The following is a 16,946-nucleotide window of genomic DNA, read 5'->3' as shown; positions in this document are numbered from 1 at the left end:
TTTTTTTGACTTTGAGAACCTTAACGATCACCAAATTAACTGAAATTTTTCAAAAATGATCTATAAAATATTATCTAGATACAAAACGGTGGAGATGAGAAAATGCGACTGAAAAATGGTTTCAAAATAGAAATCTATACCAAAACCATTGGTGCGGACCTCCTTATTTGAGAAAATCAGTATATAATTATATACAACTCAAAATATATATGTTTGATCTAAGTAAAGTGCGAAACTGGGTCTGCTTGTTAATTGCCTACCTTGACAGAAAGACGACCAATGAGCTGCAATCCGGTAGAGTTGGAATTTTGTGAAAAGCCTAGAAACTTAGAAAGAACTTCTGGAACTGGAAGAATGCCCATTTTAGGATGATGCGATGAAACACGTGGCCTCCACGTGTCAGACACTAGCAAAATGCAGAGTTGAGGTTAAAAAGAGTTCTCACCTCAGGTAACATTTGGTGTTCTTTTTTACCCAGTCTCCCTTTCTTTGTAGTTAACTTGTTTTCTACCAAATGTGACTTGTTTAGATGATACGCTCTGGTCCTCTCAGCACATGCAGGGTTGCATTAGAGCAGACTTGCTCTGAGCTCCTACGTACTTGTGCCCAATCCTCCAACTTACCCAATGGCCGAGCCATTCACGCTAAACTCATCAAAGGATCTTTACCCTTCTCGCCGTTCCTTCACAACCACCTCCTCAACATGTATGTCAAATGTGGGCGTCCCAACAGTGCCCTCCAACTGTTCGACGAAATGCCCGAGAGAAATGTGGTGTCTTGGTCTGCGCTCATCAAAGGGTTTGTGCAACACGGCCTCCCCAATGAAGCCCTGTCTTTGTTTGGCCGTATGCACCGGGATGCAGGCACCAAACCCAATGAGTTCACACTGGTCAGCTCTCTCCAGGCTTGCTCATTGTGTGCGGGGAGTCTGACTCGAGCTTACCAGGTTTACGCATTCGTTGTTCGTCTCGGGTTTGAGTGGAATGTGTACCTCACTAATGCAATGCTGACTGTTTTGGTAAGACATGGTGAACTGACAGAGGCTCTGCAAGTGTTTGAGAAGTGTCCTAATAGAGATATAGTGTCTTGGAATGCCATCATGGCTGGTTACGTGGAGTATGCTTATTCTGAAGTGGCTACATTCTGGTGGAGAATGAATTGCGAGGGAGTGACGCCCGACAGCTACACGTTTTCTAGTGTGCTCACCGGGTTGGCTGCTGTTGCGGATCTTAAAATGGGTGTGCAGGTTCATGCACAGCTAGTGAGGTATGGCTATGGGGCGGAGATGTGCGTGGGGAACTCCCTGGCTGATATGTATATTAAAAATCATCAGTTGGGGGATGGTTTTAAAGCTTTTCATGAGATGCCTATAAAAGATGTGTGCTCATGGACTGAAATGGCTGCTGGCTGCTTGCAATGTGGGTTACCAAGCAAAGCGCTCAAGGTTATTGCTGAAATGAGGAAAGTGGGGATACAGCCAAACAAGTTCACACTAGTAACTGCCCTGAACGCGTGTGCCAACCTGGCTTCATTGGAGGAAGGGAAGAAATTCCATGGGTTGAGAATTAAACTTGAAACTTGTACGGATGTGGACGTCTGCGTAGACAATGCTCTATTGGACATGTATGCAAAATGTGGATGCGTGGATGGTGCACAGTGTGTTTTTGAGACGATGAAGGATCGTTCTGTAGTCTCATGGACCACAATGATAATAGGGTGCGCACAAAATGGGAAATGTAGAGAAGCTCTTGAGATTTTTAATAAGATGAGGCTGCAGGTAGGCATTGAGCCCAATTACATTACCTTTATTTGCGTGCTTTATGCATGTAGCCAAGGTGGGTTTATTGATGAGGGATGGCAGCACTTTGCCTCCATGACTCAAAATTATGGAATCACACCAGGGGAAGACCATTATGCATGCATGGTTGATATCCTGGGCCGAGCTGGACGTATAAAGGAAGCTGAAGAATTTATCAAGAACATGCCTTGCAAACCAGGTGTGTTGGTTTGGCAGACTTTGCTTGGTGCTTGTCAGCAACTTGGGGATACAGAAACAGGAAAGCGTGCAGCAGAGCATGCATTAGATATGAACAGAACAGATCCATCAACATATATATTGCTGTCAAACATTTTTGCTGGTTTGAGCAGTTGGGACAGTGTTGGGTTGCTGAGGAAACTAATGGACTCTAGGGATGTAAAGAAATTGCCTGGATCCAGTTGGATTGAACATTGAAGTAGAAGAAAGATAGGTCACTGCCTTTAGCAAGCACTCAAACAAGAATAGCTTTGAAGAACAGCTTTCAAGCATGCAGACCGTCCCATTTCTTCTAGACTGGAGAGAAGATATACCAGCTTCTTTAAGCAAATGGATTGGTGTAGTCTTGTGATTGGTTTTCGGGGAAGAGTTGAAGTAGAGCTAGAGTGAGGATGGAGAAGACTACAAAGAAGCCATAGAGTTGAGGGCTTTGGCGGCTGCTGGGCTAGGCTTTACTTGGAGTAGTGATAGTGGATGGGACTAATGGACAACTGGTGGTTCTAACACAGACTAGTAAGAGGGACATTGCCTGTGGGGAAGTTGTCATTGATGGAGTCCTGAGGATATTCATTCCAGAAACTGTGAGTCCACTTCAAATCTGATATTCTCGAATTTAATCAGGTGAGCTCTTTAGTCTTTATTTATTTATGTCGCATTGCTTTGTCAGGAGAGTTTCATCCATTGTATGATCTGAATTTCATTGTATGCTCTTTAGTTTATTCATGATATTGGTACAGATTGACCATAACGTAAGCATCTGATGATGCCCTAAAAATTGTTTTTATTGTAAGTGTTCTACAATCTTTCCCTTTTATATGTTATTAAAACTGTGACAGTCCATCAGAAACTTCTTTCAGTTATTGTTGTGGAAATCTAGGTTTGAGAATATATCCTTAGAGTAAAATCAATAAGGTGATCTTTTTTGGCGATGTGCTCTAGAGTATGTAATCCAAACTTCCTATAAAAAGAAATGACATCCGCATGAATTCGTATGTTTGATATCATTATGAGGCAATCCCTTCATGGTATTGTTCCCCATTTCCTTACTGCTTCTCAATTTTTGAGATTGTTGGATTCTTTAAGGTAAAGTATTTGTTTGGTAGTGGCCAATGGTTGGGGGAATGCATGTCATCAAGCTATGTTCTCTTTTATCAATACTATCTTTTCTCTTTTGCATAAACAAACCCTTTCATCTGAGGGTAAATATCATTACATACTCTAAGGAGTCTAAGGTATGTTACAGAAACAAATCACTTAAAATGAAGGTACAACCAATATATAGACTTCTTACTTCAACACTAGTTCAACTAATAGGCTAATGGCTGAAGCTTTAGGTTTACATGTTAATTAAGTTTTTTTTTCATGTGTTATTTAAGTTTTTTTTTATTTGTCTCCCACATTGCAAGTCTCTCTTAAATCAACTATTGTTGGCTCTTCAAGCATTTGCGACCTTATGACCATGAAATTTTTAAATCAATATTTAGCCTCCTTGTTACAGTAAAAAGTTATGTTGCCTATTTTGTTCGTCCTATAAATTACTTCCCTATTAGACCTGCGCTTGAACATTTAGCTCCACCACTAACTATCCCAATCTGATCCGGAAGCTCAAGTATTCCACCAGATGATTTCAGTTTCATTATTTGACGTTCCTTTCGTAGTTATCAAGAGTTATTGTTTGGCTTTTTTCTGTTTTTGAGGTCTTTAGTTTTGTTTTGATTTTGCTGAAGTCATACTTACATGCTCGTAACAATTACTATATGATTGGCACCCTAATATATATATAGGAGGATTTTCAGGTGCGGACGTCCGTACCTTGCGTAAGTTACGGATTCACCGATTTCGGCGACGAAAGGCCGCAACGGCAAGGTGGATTACAACAGCTGCAATCCCCACCTCCCGGCGGTCCCGTCTGTGCTGGTCGGAGCTCCATCGGTGACCCACGGCGGCCGGAATTGCAAAATTGCCGGAATCTGCCCAGAAACTTGATTTTTGCAGATTTCGGCCACCATGGGTCACCGATGGAGCTCTGGCTGGCACTGATGGGATCGCCGAGAGGTGGGTAGTGCGGCTGTGTTGGTTTGCTGCACCATTGTGGCTTGTCGTCTCCGGAATCGGGACGTCCGCACTTGAAACGACCTATATATATATATATATACAAAATTTCTCAATTGCGGATGTCCGCACTGTCCGTGCGTATTCGGCGATTCCAGCCACCGGCGACGCGCAATGACGGCACTGACCAGTATAGCTGCACTCCCCTCCTCCCGACTGTATGTGCCGGCCGGAGGGCCTACGACAATCGGAATCTCGAAATCTTCTTACGGTGCCCAGAAATTTGAATTTTCGAGATTCTGGCCGGTCCATGCCGGCGTTGTAGCTCCAGCCAGCACAGACAGGAGAGCCGGGAGGAGTGGAGTGCGGATGTGCTGGCCAGTGCCGTCGTTGCGCGTCGCCGGTGGCCGGAATCATCGAATTCGCACCGTGCGGACGTCCGCAACCGAGAAGCCCTATATATATTCAATATTTTTGTCTGAATTGTTTTCTAAACATCATTGCTGATGAGGATGGCAATTCCCTAATACTAAAATCTCCAAACCCATTGGGGATTTAATTTGCAGGCTTCGACTTTCTTGTGTTGTAGACACTGTTCTGTAAGATCAGTACGAGGCAAGTTGTGAAAGACATGATTCACAACCTTTGGGACTGTGTCGATGCGAAATGAGTAATGATGTTTAATTTCCTATTTGGTTTGTGGAAATGACTGGATTTTACTGCTCACTCCTGCTGAATTTGTAGCAATTCAGAGGAAAAGGTTTTGTCTGTTTTGGTGCATTTTGGGTGTGCAAGAATCACAATGAATAGAGAATTGTTGCGAGTATGAAATTCAGGTCTTGTTCATGAACTGTTTTGTAAGATCAGTACGAGGCAAGTTGTGAAAGACGTGATTCACAACCTTTTGGGACTGTGTCGATGTGAAACGAGTAATGTTGTTTAATTTCCTATTTGGTTTGTGGAAATGACTGGATTTTACTGCTCACTCCTGCTGAATTTGTAGCAATTCAGAGGAAAAGGTTTTGTCTGTTTTGGTGCATGCTGGGTGTGCAAGAATCACAATGAATAGAGAATTGTTGCGAGTACGAAATTCGGGTCTTGTTCATGCAGCTTGTATCCTCTTGGTCCAGTTAACCTGCACATATTCAGGGTTAAGTTCAAGGATTAGTGGTGCGCCAGCCTATGACTTTCCGAAACTTAAGTTAGGATCCGGCTCAAGACTTAAGCTCGTGAGTTAAGGACTTAAGAATACGTTACATTTTTAAAGAGGTTTCTGACTGTTTTTATAGGCGTATTAGGGGAAGTATTGCTTCTATTTCCCAATGTGGAAGAGTACTCGTATAGTTTGTTTTTATTGCTTCGGCGAGCTACTTTGGAGGCGCCGTCCACGCCTAAACTAGAGGTGGTGTGACCTACCTTGCCAGCTCAGTGCACTACCGTGTTGGGTTCAGTTCGGCAGATCTAGCGGTTAGAATGAGAGGAAATCCCGCTGGGAATTACCCTGTTCAAGGGAGGTGTTAACAAGAATTATAGGGAATTACCCAAAGTTTTGCTCTGATCGATGTTATATTCAACAATTATGTTCTTAATTACAAGTTTTGCTCTGATCCACCCGAGACTTGTGCTTGATTATAAGATTTGAAAGCACTAGGAGCTGCAGTTAATTTAGATTTGAAAGGTTCTATTGACTTCATGTGTTAAATCTTGTGTTTCTTATCAGAATTTTTGGCCTTAAAATGTCTGACCAAACTGCCAGTTCCTAGAGCTATATTCTACTACTATAAAGTCAACACCCTTTAAAAATCACTAAATTATGTTTTACTTAAAATACTATTTTTATCAAACACAATTACATAAAATAATTGTTTAAAAAATAATCAGAACGAATAAGCCTTTAAAAATTAAAATAAAACATATAATGATAAATAAATTTTATTTATAAGATGATAAGTACGATAAATTAACACGATGCACGGATATGACTCTAGTGCCATGAAGTCGAGCGTCTCTTATCAGTTATCAGTTGCTTCGACTCTGAAGGTCAGAGACTCCCCAACCAACCTTGCATCAGTAATCTACCTCTTACCCCACATTCGCTTCATCGCTATCCATTTGAGCCTGACGTCGCCCTTCAATTGCACGCTGATCACATCTCCGGCACCTGCAACGTTCCACACTAAAACTTCGTTGTAGTAAGGATCGAAATCGGGTTAATGTGAATCGCATATGCATGCCTTATCTCTTTTGACAAGGAACCCTGCATACAAGTAAGCACTATTCACTAACAACTTATATACATATACATACCCTAATTGTAATCTTGTAACATCTTACATGTATGCTTATTCTAGAGAGAGTTCTATATATATATGTACGTTTAAACTTTAGGAGACTTTGAATCTCGTCACTGAAGGATGAAGAATTAAGAGACTAATCATGCATGTATATAAATACTTGCGGTATATGATTGGAACTATGCATATGCCTGCCTTGCACAGTTGTACTCATTCAGTTATTCTACGGGCTTGTCGTGATTATTATTGGCTATAACTCGGAAGGTTATAGTTCGGGGACAATGGTTGGCTGCTGTAACATGCAGAGTTGGCTGCCCGGGCTTCTTGCACCATTGCGGGGAGTAGTCTTCACACTAAAAATCGTAAATGCACCACACGACTGGCCGTCGTTGAACAAGGTGTCGCTTATAGCCACCGTGTCGAGGCCATAGCCTTCTTGAACGACGTCGATCCTGGTAACCGCAAGCACCACCTGCACCCAAAGCAAGTTTTCTTAAGTTAATTAGTACGTAGAGTTATATGATCTGATTCGAGTCTATATATGCGTTACATGTCAGACTAACTGTGACTTGCGTTGGGACATTGTTTTCCACTACCAAATAGAAAATCATACAAAAATATCCAGAGCCGCCTTTCGTAGAATGTAGCATGAGCATGCTTCTAAGTTCTAACTTCTAAGAAACAAAAGTTCTAACTTCTAAGACCTGGCCTGGGTCTGAAACTTTGCATATGATGAGCATTAGCATAATTAGGTGGTACTATGAAGCAAAAGAAGCAAAGAACCAAAAAGGACCTGACTCATTAACGCCATTGACATGTTAACCTTTTCCTAGCTCATAACTCTCTTCCTAAACCTAAAGAGAGACAAAGCTTGATGTATGATGTGCTGCATGGTTTAGAGATTCCTGTGCAGGCACGGTTGTGTTAAATACTTATATAGTTCATGAACATTTTGATTTTTTGTTGAGGTTGTTTCGAGTTAATTAAACTAGTTGTGGTCGTGGGCGCGTAGCTGGAAATTCCATAATTAGGAGGGTCAAATATAAAATAGCTATGACAACCTAATTACTCAATGTAAAATGTTTAATAGCTAGACTAGAAACATATACATAACTTTCTAAAATTACCTTACTAGACTGATTTTTATTATGGTTTTTTCAATTGAAATGAAAAAAACAAAAAACAAAAAAATGAATGTATCAAACATTAGAACACGAAAATAAAGAGATAAAATTAGGAATTTAATTAAAGAAAAAAATTGAATATGCTTCATTGACATATGTTACAAATCAACCAGGAGCTAGGGTCATTATGGTATTACATCAAACTTCACTCAATTAATCATACAGATAATTATATGAATTGACCCTTCTCGCCCCCTCTCCCTACGACTTACCAACATTATAAAATTAGTAATTAGCTAGGAAATTAGCCCATTAAAAAAAAAGAATTTAGCTTATGTTGTTGGAGCTAATCTTCTATACTCTAATAATCCAAACATGGCTCGCTAACCAAAACATAATATTTTTACCAAAAAGCCACTGATAAATTCTGTGAATAAATAAACTCATATGGATAATTCAGGTAATTGCAAGATATTTATTTATTATAAAAAATAAAAGGAATGTATCCCATAAATTTATATTTTATGTCCCACTACACTTTTTATAACTAACCCCACTTTCTACAAAATCAATTGTATTCTTTTTCTTTAATTTTCTAAATACAAATAATGAGTGACTAGTATATCTCTTAAGGGAAGCCAAATATAACAAATTAGCTATATGTCACTGTTTGGATATGCATGTGTGTATGTACTCTTGTTACCAAACACCAATTTCACTTTGACTTATAAGCAAAGTAACTTATTCCTTTCAAAAAAAAAAAACCAAAGTAACTTATAAGTGTTTATGTGATCAAAGTTTGCATATGTTTTGCGTACCAAGAGATTGGTAGTGAGATTTGGTCGTGAATATAATGAGATTTTGGTCATGAATACATAATGAGATTTTGGTTCTGAATCCCTATCAAAGTTTGACTGGGGCACATGCAAACGTTGCTAATAATGCATGCCGCCCTGGCAAGCATCCTTGACTCCCAAAGCCCCCCGCAGGCAGCCTCAGCATTCTTCTAGACATGTCAACGCAAAAAGATAAGTTGTACCAACTGGAAAGATATGATTGGAACTTATGTAACTGAGTGTTTGCTTTCACCATCCTTCTCTTCTCTTCTCTTCTCTTCTGTTCAATCAGGGTTAGTTGGACTCTTTCCAAACTTGGAGACTCTTTTGATTAATTGTCTCTTAGAAACAAAGAGAGTAGAGGGGAGGTCTTCTATTCAAACACGCAGACGACCATTTGCAGAGCTTTCCCACCTCGTCTATCCTCTAGGGGAAGACATTTTTGGCTGCTTTTGGGAAATGGGTTGGTGTTGTTTCCTGTGATTGTTTATTTGTTTTGGTGGGAAAGCTTAAGAAGTGAGAAAGACAAGAAGGAGACGAGTAGAAATGAGGATGGAGGAGGGTTGTGAGAAGTCTATTGAGGTGAGGGCTCTGGAGGCTCTTGGGCAGGGGTTTGATTTGAGCAGTGATTTCAGGTTGAAGTTTGCGAAGGGGTTGGATGGGAGTAAGGGGAGGTTGGTGGTTTTGGATGAGGAGAGTAAGAGGGACATTGTCATTCCTAGCGGTAGTGGTGGGGGTGTTGTCATTCATGGTGTTCCTCAGGATATTCATTGTGATAAAGGGGATCGAATCCGGTTCAAATCCGATGTTCTTGAATTCAATCAGGTGAGTTTTACAGACCCTCTTCGTCTGTTCTGTGATTTGATGTGGTGCATGGGTTTTGTGGGGAACTGCTTGATTCTTCTATGTTTGGTGTTTGCAGTTAATACTAGAATTATGGTGCCCAATACTTGTTGGATTGAAATCCTTAATTTATCATGTCTATCAAGTTGAATTCTATTACTTTGTGCATCAATTGTGAGCCTTCGAGCTTTCTACTCTACTGTGAGTCTGACTAATGCTAGTGGGGGGGGGGGGGGGGGGAGGGGAGAGAGAGAGAGAGAGAGAGAGAGAGAGAGAGAGAGAGAGAGAGAGACTTGTAGGTACGAGGGTTCATAACATAGTTGAACGAGCTGGTTTTGTAGGTTAAGGAACCAGTAAAATAAAGAGAATTCTTCTGCCTTCTTAGATAGAGGTGATCAGGTAAATGAAACCAGTTTGATTTGGTGCTGCGGAGATTAAAATTAGATTTGATCAGAGACAAAGGAAAAGAGAAATAAGAGAACCCTCTGCAGGGTGGGGAACAAAATGAGACATATAAACAAGGAAAGAGAAAAGAACGAAACTTGAGATTTTTATCCTTCAATTGCGTGTAAATTTAACTCTCAATCCCCAAATCCTGCAGCACAAGATATATAACTGGTTATAGAGGGACCTCTTGCAGGAAGACATAGGCTGTAATGCCTACACTGCAGATAATACTTTGAACATTCTGGGTTTAGATGGCTTTCAAGGGGTACTGATTACTCAATGTGGAAAATACTGATAATTTAGCTTTCCAAGTAAGGCAGAATTACTGAAGATGATCAAAATACCCTTAATTAAATATACTCAAGTCAGTCCCTATACACTAGAAGATAATTCGATATTAGGACTTAGCAGTCTACATACAATGGTTATATGTAAGATGAAACTTGTAGTCTGAGCCAGGCTCCAATAAACTATTTGTCTATGATCAGCTTCCGTGACATTAAAGAAAAACTGAAGATAGTTCTGATCTTTTGAGAAAGCTGGGGGAGTGTATTCAGGAAAATAAGGCCTTGCATAAGAGCTTAAATGGTCTTGGCGCACTAATGGTATCAAATATAGATAGGAAATAGTTTGCCAGTTTTTTTGGGGTTTATACCATAACTAATCTTTAATTGTTTTCCCCTTCTGTTCCTGGAAGTTTGCAATTCATACTATCATGCTATATACATTTGACCACAGAGAGTCTCATTTAAAACATCTTATAGCAATGGAGTGACTGTCTATATAAGATACTAGTTCCTGTGTGTATTGCTGCTCCTCGCATGCTTATTTCCTTTCTTTCTTGTTTTCTGGAATTTTTATTTCAAGTAATAACCCATATATCTATGACATTGTTACATGAAACAATCTAGCATATGTTATTGCTTACCAAATGCATTTTAAGCTTTATAGCTATTCATTGTAGTTTCATTACAATATGTTCTTGCAGATGTCTGAGCTACTTAATCAGAAATCTTCAGTTCAAGGGAAAATACCTTCAGGATATCTAAATTCCATTTTTGATTTAACTGGAGACTGGCTTCAAGATGCTGCAGAAACAAAATATCTTGCTTTTGATGGTTTCTTCATTTCAATGTACAATTTGCACCTCACAGCATCTCCACTTGTTTTGCGAAACAAAGTACAGAAATCTGTTCCATCTCGCTGGGATCCAGCTGCATTGTCTAGGTAAACTTTTGAACATTCAGCGATTAGAAACTATATTATCTCAGATGCACAGTACGAAACCTTAAAAGAGGATGATATACAATGGTGTATTAAACAAACAAATGACACATTTGTTAGAGGAATTTATAAATTTATCAGAGGACGATATACAACTATAGAAACTGTTGCATACTCTATGGTGTATTAAACAAACAATTGACGCATTTGTTAGAGGAATTTATAAATTGGGTACTCATTTTATAGACTTCTTCTCCACCTTAAAGCTGAAGCTTTAGTTTGGTTTTAATAGTCTCTCCACATCATACGTCTCACTTGGTGATTTGGGACCTTCTGAGTATTGAGCTCCTGCATCAACTCTTACCCCACTTATGATTTTATAATGTCATTTGACCCCAAAATTATCCTTCTCTGTCAGTATGTGGGCTTCAACAGTTAGATTCACAGCTTTACCATTTTCAATCTGACCTGGAAATTGGAGTAAGAGAAAAAAACTTATATTTTGGCTTATTTTCTAGATGTCAAATGGTTGTTACAGCTGCAACCATACTCTGATTTCTCCTCCATCATATACTAGAGAGAAGATGGAGTAGACACCATCACCAGTCTATCGATTGATTTCTCATTAAATATCATGTCTCTTATTGGAAGGACTCAAAGAAACGAGTCATACATTTGTAATTTTAAATCATATGCGCATATTAAATACAGCTTAAAATGTATTTTTTATGCGATACACCCTTACCAAAATCTACACATCCGAAGATCGAAGTATGAATTATTATTATATTATCAATAAACATCCTTTTTCTTTTTCTTTTTTTGCTTCAGACTGTTCCACATGCTTTTCTTCATGCATTATTAATAATTTTTTAGTTCATCTTCAGAAACTTCTGTCAGTAATTGTTCTGGAATTTCTAATTTTAAATTATAAATGGTGTAAGTGGGAATAGTACTTTAGACCTTTAGTATTTGTAGAATCCATGGCACCTCTGGAAAGAAATATGCTTGAAATCATTTATGGCTAGCTCTTTATGATATAATCATTTCCTGTCTGGTTAAAATTTGGAATTATCAGTTCCCCTTTCAGTTATTTTGGTTATGATGGTGAGGAAAAAGAAAACTGAAGGTTACAATAGGATTCAGTAACGACTGTTTTCAGGGACTATTCATTTCTTGTACTTGGATGAATATGGTAGCTATTTTAAGTGAGGGTGGCTTCTATGTTTTCTGTGCTAGTCTCTAAATTTAATCTTTCCCTCCGTACTATGTTGGGATTTCTGATGCACTCCTTGTATTGCTCTCTTATTTTTTGAGAACTTTGTCTGTTCTTCTACAAAGAGTAATAACAAGTAATAGATAGTCTTACCCTGCTTTGTGCTTTAACTTGGTTGCTAATGTTAGAAGAATCAGTAAACTGAGTGGTTGTGTCTATTAGTTAAATATGAAAAAGGACCCTATAACAATTTGAATTCACGTTAGGGCATAGTTGATCATATGTGCTATATGGGATTAGTGGGCCAGGTCATATATAATTGATATTGGAAGCAGAGTGTCGTCAATCATGAAATGGCCTAGTGTTGTCCTGGTACTGATCATCTTTATAGTGCAGGTTCATCCGTTCATACGGAACACACATAATAGTTGGGATGGCTGTTGGAGGTCAAGATTTACTTTGTGTTAGGCAGAAATCTTCCTCGCCAGTTCCACCCGCTGATCTCAGAAGACACTTGGAGGATCTTGGAGATTTTCTATTCTCAGATGGGCCTTCTTTACTTGGGGGAAATACAAGAAATGGAAAACAGAAAGTATGATGCTTGATCTTTAATTTGATATGTTTGATCGTTCTTCTTTAACATCTTTGATTTATGGAACTAATCTATTTCTTTAGATTCCGGAGGTGTTCGATCGTATTTTGCAGTCCAACACCATGCATTTAACCACAATTTCTGAAACGTCAAGCAAGGATGTAAGCAAAGAACTCACACACTTCAATATTACGGACATCAATCGTGGACTATGAATAACCTTTTCCTCTTCTAATTTGGAACAGGGTCTCACAGTTGTCTGCTCAAAAAGAGGAGGTGATGTTTACTTGAATAATCACTCCAATTGGCTCCAGACAGTCCTCGCAGAACCAGATGGGATCCTCTTTAAGTTTGTACCCATCACTTCTCTTCTTACTGGCCTTCCAGGCAGTGGCTATCTCAGTCATGCAATCAACTTGTACCTACGTTGTAAGTAGTCCACTCCCAAACCAGTGGATAAGGCTGTTCAAAGTTTTATGAAGTTTAGTCCATATCCACTTGCTAAAGCTTTCTTCTATCACACACACACACACACACACACACACACACAAGTCATCCTACAGTTTAGATGATGGACGATGAATTGAGATAAAGATAAATTTAAAATCTAAAGTACTCCGATGAGAGAGTAAAGATTGGTTTCTAATAGGACCAACATATTCACTTTCATATTTCACTGAACTATGCTAATTTTGCTGACTTGGTGTTAATCTCGGTTTCTTATATCTACCTACATTGAATTTCTCCATCTGTATATTGTTCATCAACAAAAATTGCCATAAATTTCCTATGACCATGATTAGACGATAGAGGCACTTACATTGATCTCTTATTATCAACACAGATAAGCCTGATGCAGAGGATTTACAACATTTCTTGGAGTTCCAAGTTCCTAGGCAATGGGCACCAATGTTTTGTGAGCTTCCTCTTTCACATCAACGGAAGAGGGCGTCGTGTCCATCTTTGCAATTCAGTTTCATGGGCCCTAAGATCTTGGTTAGCTCTCTGCAGGTGTGTTTCTATGTCTCTGATCACATACACCAAAATAAAAATTAGTCATCATGGCCTGCAGTTAGACATATATGTAGTAATTAAAAAAAAAAGGTTATTTTGCTTTTCTGAGTCTGAAGTAACTACAATATGAGAGGTAATGGAATGAGATTATAGAATATAAAGGCTTTTCTGGGCTATTTTCTCAGGAAAGTTATGCTAATACGTTAATAAAATATATATGATACCTGTCCACTCTGTCCAGTACCCGTAATCTGTTGTTCAGTTCTTTCTACCTACTACCAACAGTCGCCTCAGTTTACCATCTTCGATTCCATTGGGGATCTCTTGGGATTGCTTTATCGTAATTGGTTTTGTTCCATAATTAGGGTATTACTGTTCAAACATGCAGTGACATAACCATTAATGAAATCAACTGAAGTCTGCCATCCTTTTTATCAGATCTTAAACTTAGTTTGGCTGTCCTAAACTACAATAATGTCTTTGCTTGTCCTTTCCTGTCAACTGAATTTGGTACATATCTGTATCCCGACTTGAGTAACTTCTACCCCACTTCAGGTTTCAACCAATCAAAAACCAGTTGTTGGCCTACGCCTGTATTTAGAAGGGAAAAAGTGCAATCGGTTGGCCATTCATGTGCAACATCTCTCAAGCCTTCCAAATACTATGGATGTTTTTTTGGCCAACACAAGCACATCAAGACCAAGCTGGTGGCGAGGTTCTGATGATTCTGAGTTAAGTGGCGAATTCTTAGAGCCAATTAAATGGAAAAGATACTCAAGTATATGTTCATCTGTAGTTGGACATGACCCCAACTGGTTGAAAGCAAATCCAAATGGTGTGTATATCGTAACCGGAGCACAGCTATTAAGCAAAGGAAAATGGCCAAAGACAATACTTCACCTTCGTCTGCATTATACCTTTCTACCCAATTGTTCAATCAGGAAGACTGAATGGGCTGGGTCGCCAGAGCCTTCTCACAAATCAACATTCCTTACGAATCTTAGCACTACGTTTACTTTCACTCAAAAGGCAGCGACTGATCAGCAAAAGCAGGATCCTGCTGCACTTAATTCAGGTGTATATCCAGAAGGCCCTCCAGTGCTGAATCGCTCTTCTAAGCTGCTGAAATTTGTGGACACGGCTGAGGTTGTGCGAGGGCCACATGATGCTCCTGGGCACTGGTTAGTAACAGCAGCTAAGCTAGTAAAAGAGGGACAGAGGATTGGTCTGCACGTAAAGTTTGCCTTGTTAGACTATTGGTGAATTGCTGCTTCATTGTACATAAACGCAGTGGAATGGTATACGGAGTGGAGGTAATAGTAGTCATTTGTTTGTTGATTTGTTGATTCTAATTTTTTTTGTAACTGATAATCATCATATAAGAATAGGAGTGGCTACAGGGTATAGCAAATGTGAGGATTACATATTTACTCGATGATTAGCTATATGCATGTATACCATGTTACCATATATATGATTGACTTGACTTAAAGTAAGATTTTTCTTGTATGTCATGGTCATCTGAGGCTAGATTTGTCAGTTAACTCAGAACCACAAACTCCTTTAGTATTGCCATGGACTGCAAGGTCTTACTAAGCTCATATTAGGAGCCGTCTGATCTTCATTGGACGACCTGTAACTCGAAAACAAACTTTGATAGTTTGATGAAAAGAAACCCAGAAATGGCTGAAGACACTCTGAAATGCAAAAGTTTTTTACTTTTTATCACAAACCAAAACATCAGATACAAACTGACATCAACGCAAGACACTGATAGCTATATACAAAATGTTCTCTATTTCCACAGTTGAATTAGATTTCATGTTGAGACTAATGGCAGACTAAGAGATTTGAGTAGTAAAGTTTATTTCTGTATTTTTATTCTCAGGTTCATCTATATCAATGTATAAATAGTTCAAATTTGATATAGAGGTAGCTCGTCACGCAGGTAAAATAACTTGAGATCAAGTCAAGCTAGTCTACTTAAGCATGGTCAGTCTATCTTTGTATCAAATTAGTACATTAATGTACGTCCAAGGGTGTGCAATGAGCACAAGACCACAAGTGTAGGCAATCGACCTCAATTAGAACTCCGATCCACAGAAAAACACATTATTCTTCTTGCATTCTAAATCCATCTTTTGCTTTTTCATGTCCTATTAATCAGTATTCTAAATCAGCGACTAGTGTATAATGTATATTGTATACTAAATTCATCATATGCATGCCACAGCTTCTGAAAGCTAAGCTTGAAGATGATAAAAGACAGAGAGAAAGTAATCTTTGTATTGAGGCTTAATGAAGAAAGTGTGAGAATACAAGCTTATATAGTTTCTGATACAAAGCAATGGCACGTGTAAATCACCTGCTATGATTAACTAATGATTAAGACAAGCTAATCAATTACTAATATAGACTTAACACCCATCCTCAGCTTGATGGGGAGTGAGGAGCCTCAAGCTGGAGCAGAGATAATGATGTTGAGGAAAGCAAAGTCCTTTAGGAAAGATGTCTGCAAGTTGGTCTCTGGAAGATACAAATTGAAGCTTGAGATAGCCTGCCTTGACTTGATTTCTTGTAAAATGAATATCCACTTCTATGTGTTTCAATTTGGAGTGATACACAGGATTGGTAGCAATGGCCAGAGCAGATATATTGTCACAGTGTAAGACTTGAACAGAAACAAGAGAAACATGAAGATCTTTCAAAAGATGCATTAACCACATAATCTCTGATGTTGTATCAGCCATACTTTTGTATTCAGCCTCAGTAGAAGATCTAGAAACTGCACCTTGTTTCTTACTGCACCAAGAAATGGGATTATTAGCAAGCATGATCACAAAACCAGTAGTAGATTTTCTGTCATTTGGGTCTCCAGCCCAGTCTGCATCACAAAAGGCTTGAAGATGCATATTAGAAGTAGATGATCCAGAGATGTCACCATGCTTGAACAATATTCCCTGATTCATTGTACCCTTGACATAACTAAGAATCCTCCTTGCAGCTTGAAGATGAACTTCTGTTGGATTATGAAGGAATTGACAAACAAAATTTACTGCAAAAGCAATGTTTGGCCTGGTAAAAGTCAAATATTGAAGACAACCTATCAAGCTCCTAAATTGAGTAATGTCATGTGCCTGTAGAGGAGAGCCTGCATTAGTAAACAACTTCAACCCTGATTTGCAAGGAGTGGAATGGACATGACAATCATCTAAACCAGCTTTATGGAGTAAATCTCTTGCATATTTTCTTTGAGAAACAAACAAACC

General features: G+C 38.9%; 2 protein-coding genes and 1 pseudogene across 2 annotated transcripts; 2 read left to right on the top strand and 1 right to left on the bottom strand.

The window, feature by feature from the left end:
* Nucleotides 1–529: 529 nt before the first annotated feature.
* Nucleotides 530–2,744, top strand: LOC126792183 (pentatricopeptide repeat-containing protein At4g33170-like). Its single transcript, XM_050518660.1, has one exon. The coding sequence runs from the start codon at nt 530–532 to the stop codon at nt 2,231–2,233; it is 1,704 nt and encodes a 567-aa protein (XP_050374617.1). The 3' UTR covers nt 2,234–2,744.
* A 3,059-nt stretch (nt 2,745–5,803) lies between these two features.
* LOC126792182 (expansin-A3-like) lies at nt 5,804–7,192 on the bottom strand (annotated as a pseudogene).
* A 1,431-nt stretch (nt 7,193–8,623) lies between these two features.
* On the top strand, nt 8,624–15,173 carry LOC126790624 (MACPF domain-containing protein At1g14780-like). Its single transcript, XM_050516944.1, has 7 exons — nt 8,624–9,166; nt 10,620–10,858; nt 12,468–12,663; nt 12,747–12,824; nt 12,909–13,092; nt 13,508–13,674; nt 14,233–15,173. The coding sequence occupies exons 1-7, from the start codon at nt 8,888–8,890 to the stop codon at nt 14,938–14,940; spliced, it is 1,851 nt and encodes a 616-aa protein (XP_050372901.1). The 5' UTR covers nt 8,624–8,887; the 3' UTR covers nt 14,941–15,173.
* The last annotated feature ends 1,773 nt before the right edge of the window (nt 15,174–16,946 follow it).

Source organism: Argentina anserina, chromosome 4 (assembly GCF_933775445.1).
Source record: "Argentina anserina chromosome 4, drPotAnse1.1, whole genome shotgun sequence".
NCBI lineage: Eukaryota > Viridiplantae > Streptophyta > Magnoliopsida > Rosales > Rosaceae > Argentina > Argentina anserina.
Note: the sequence above shows the minus strand (reverse complement) of the source record. Positions and strands in the feature narration are given on the sequence as shown.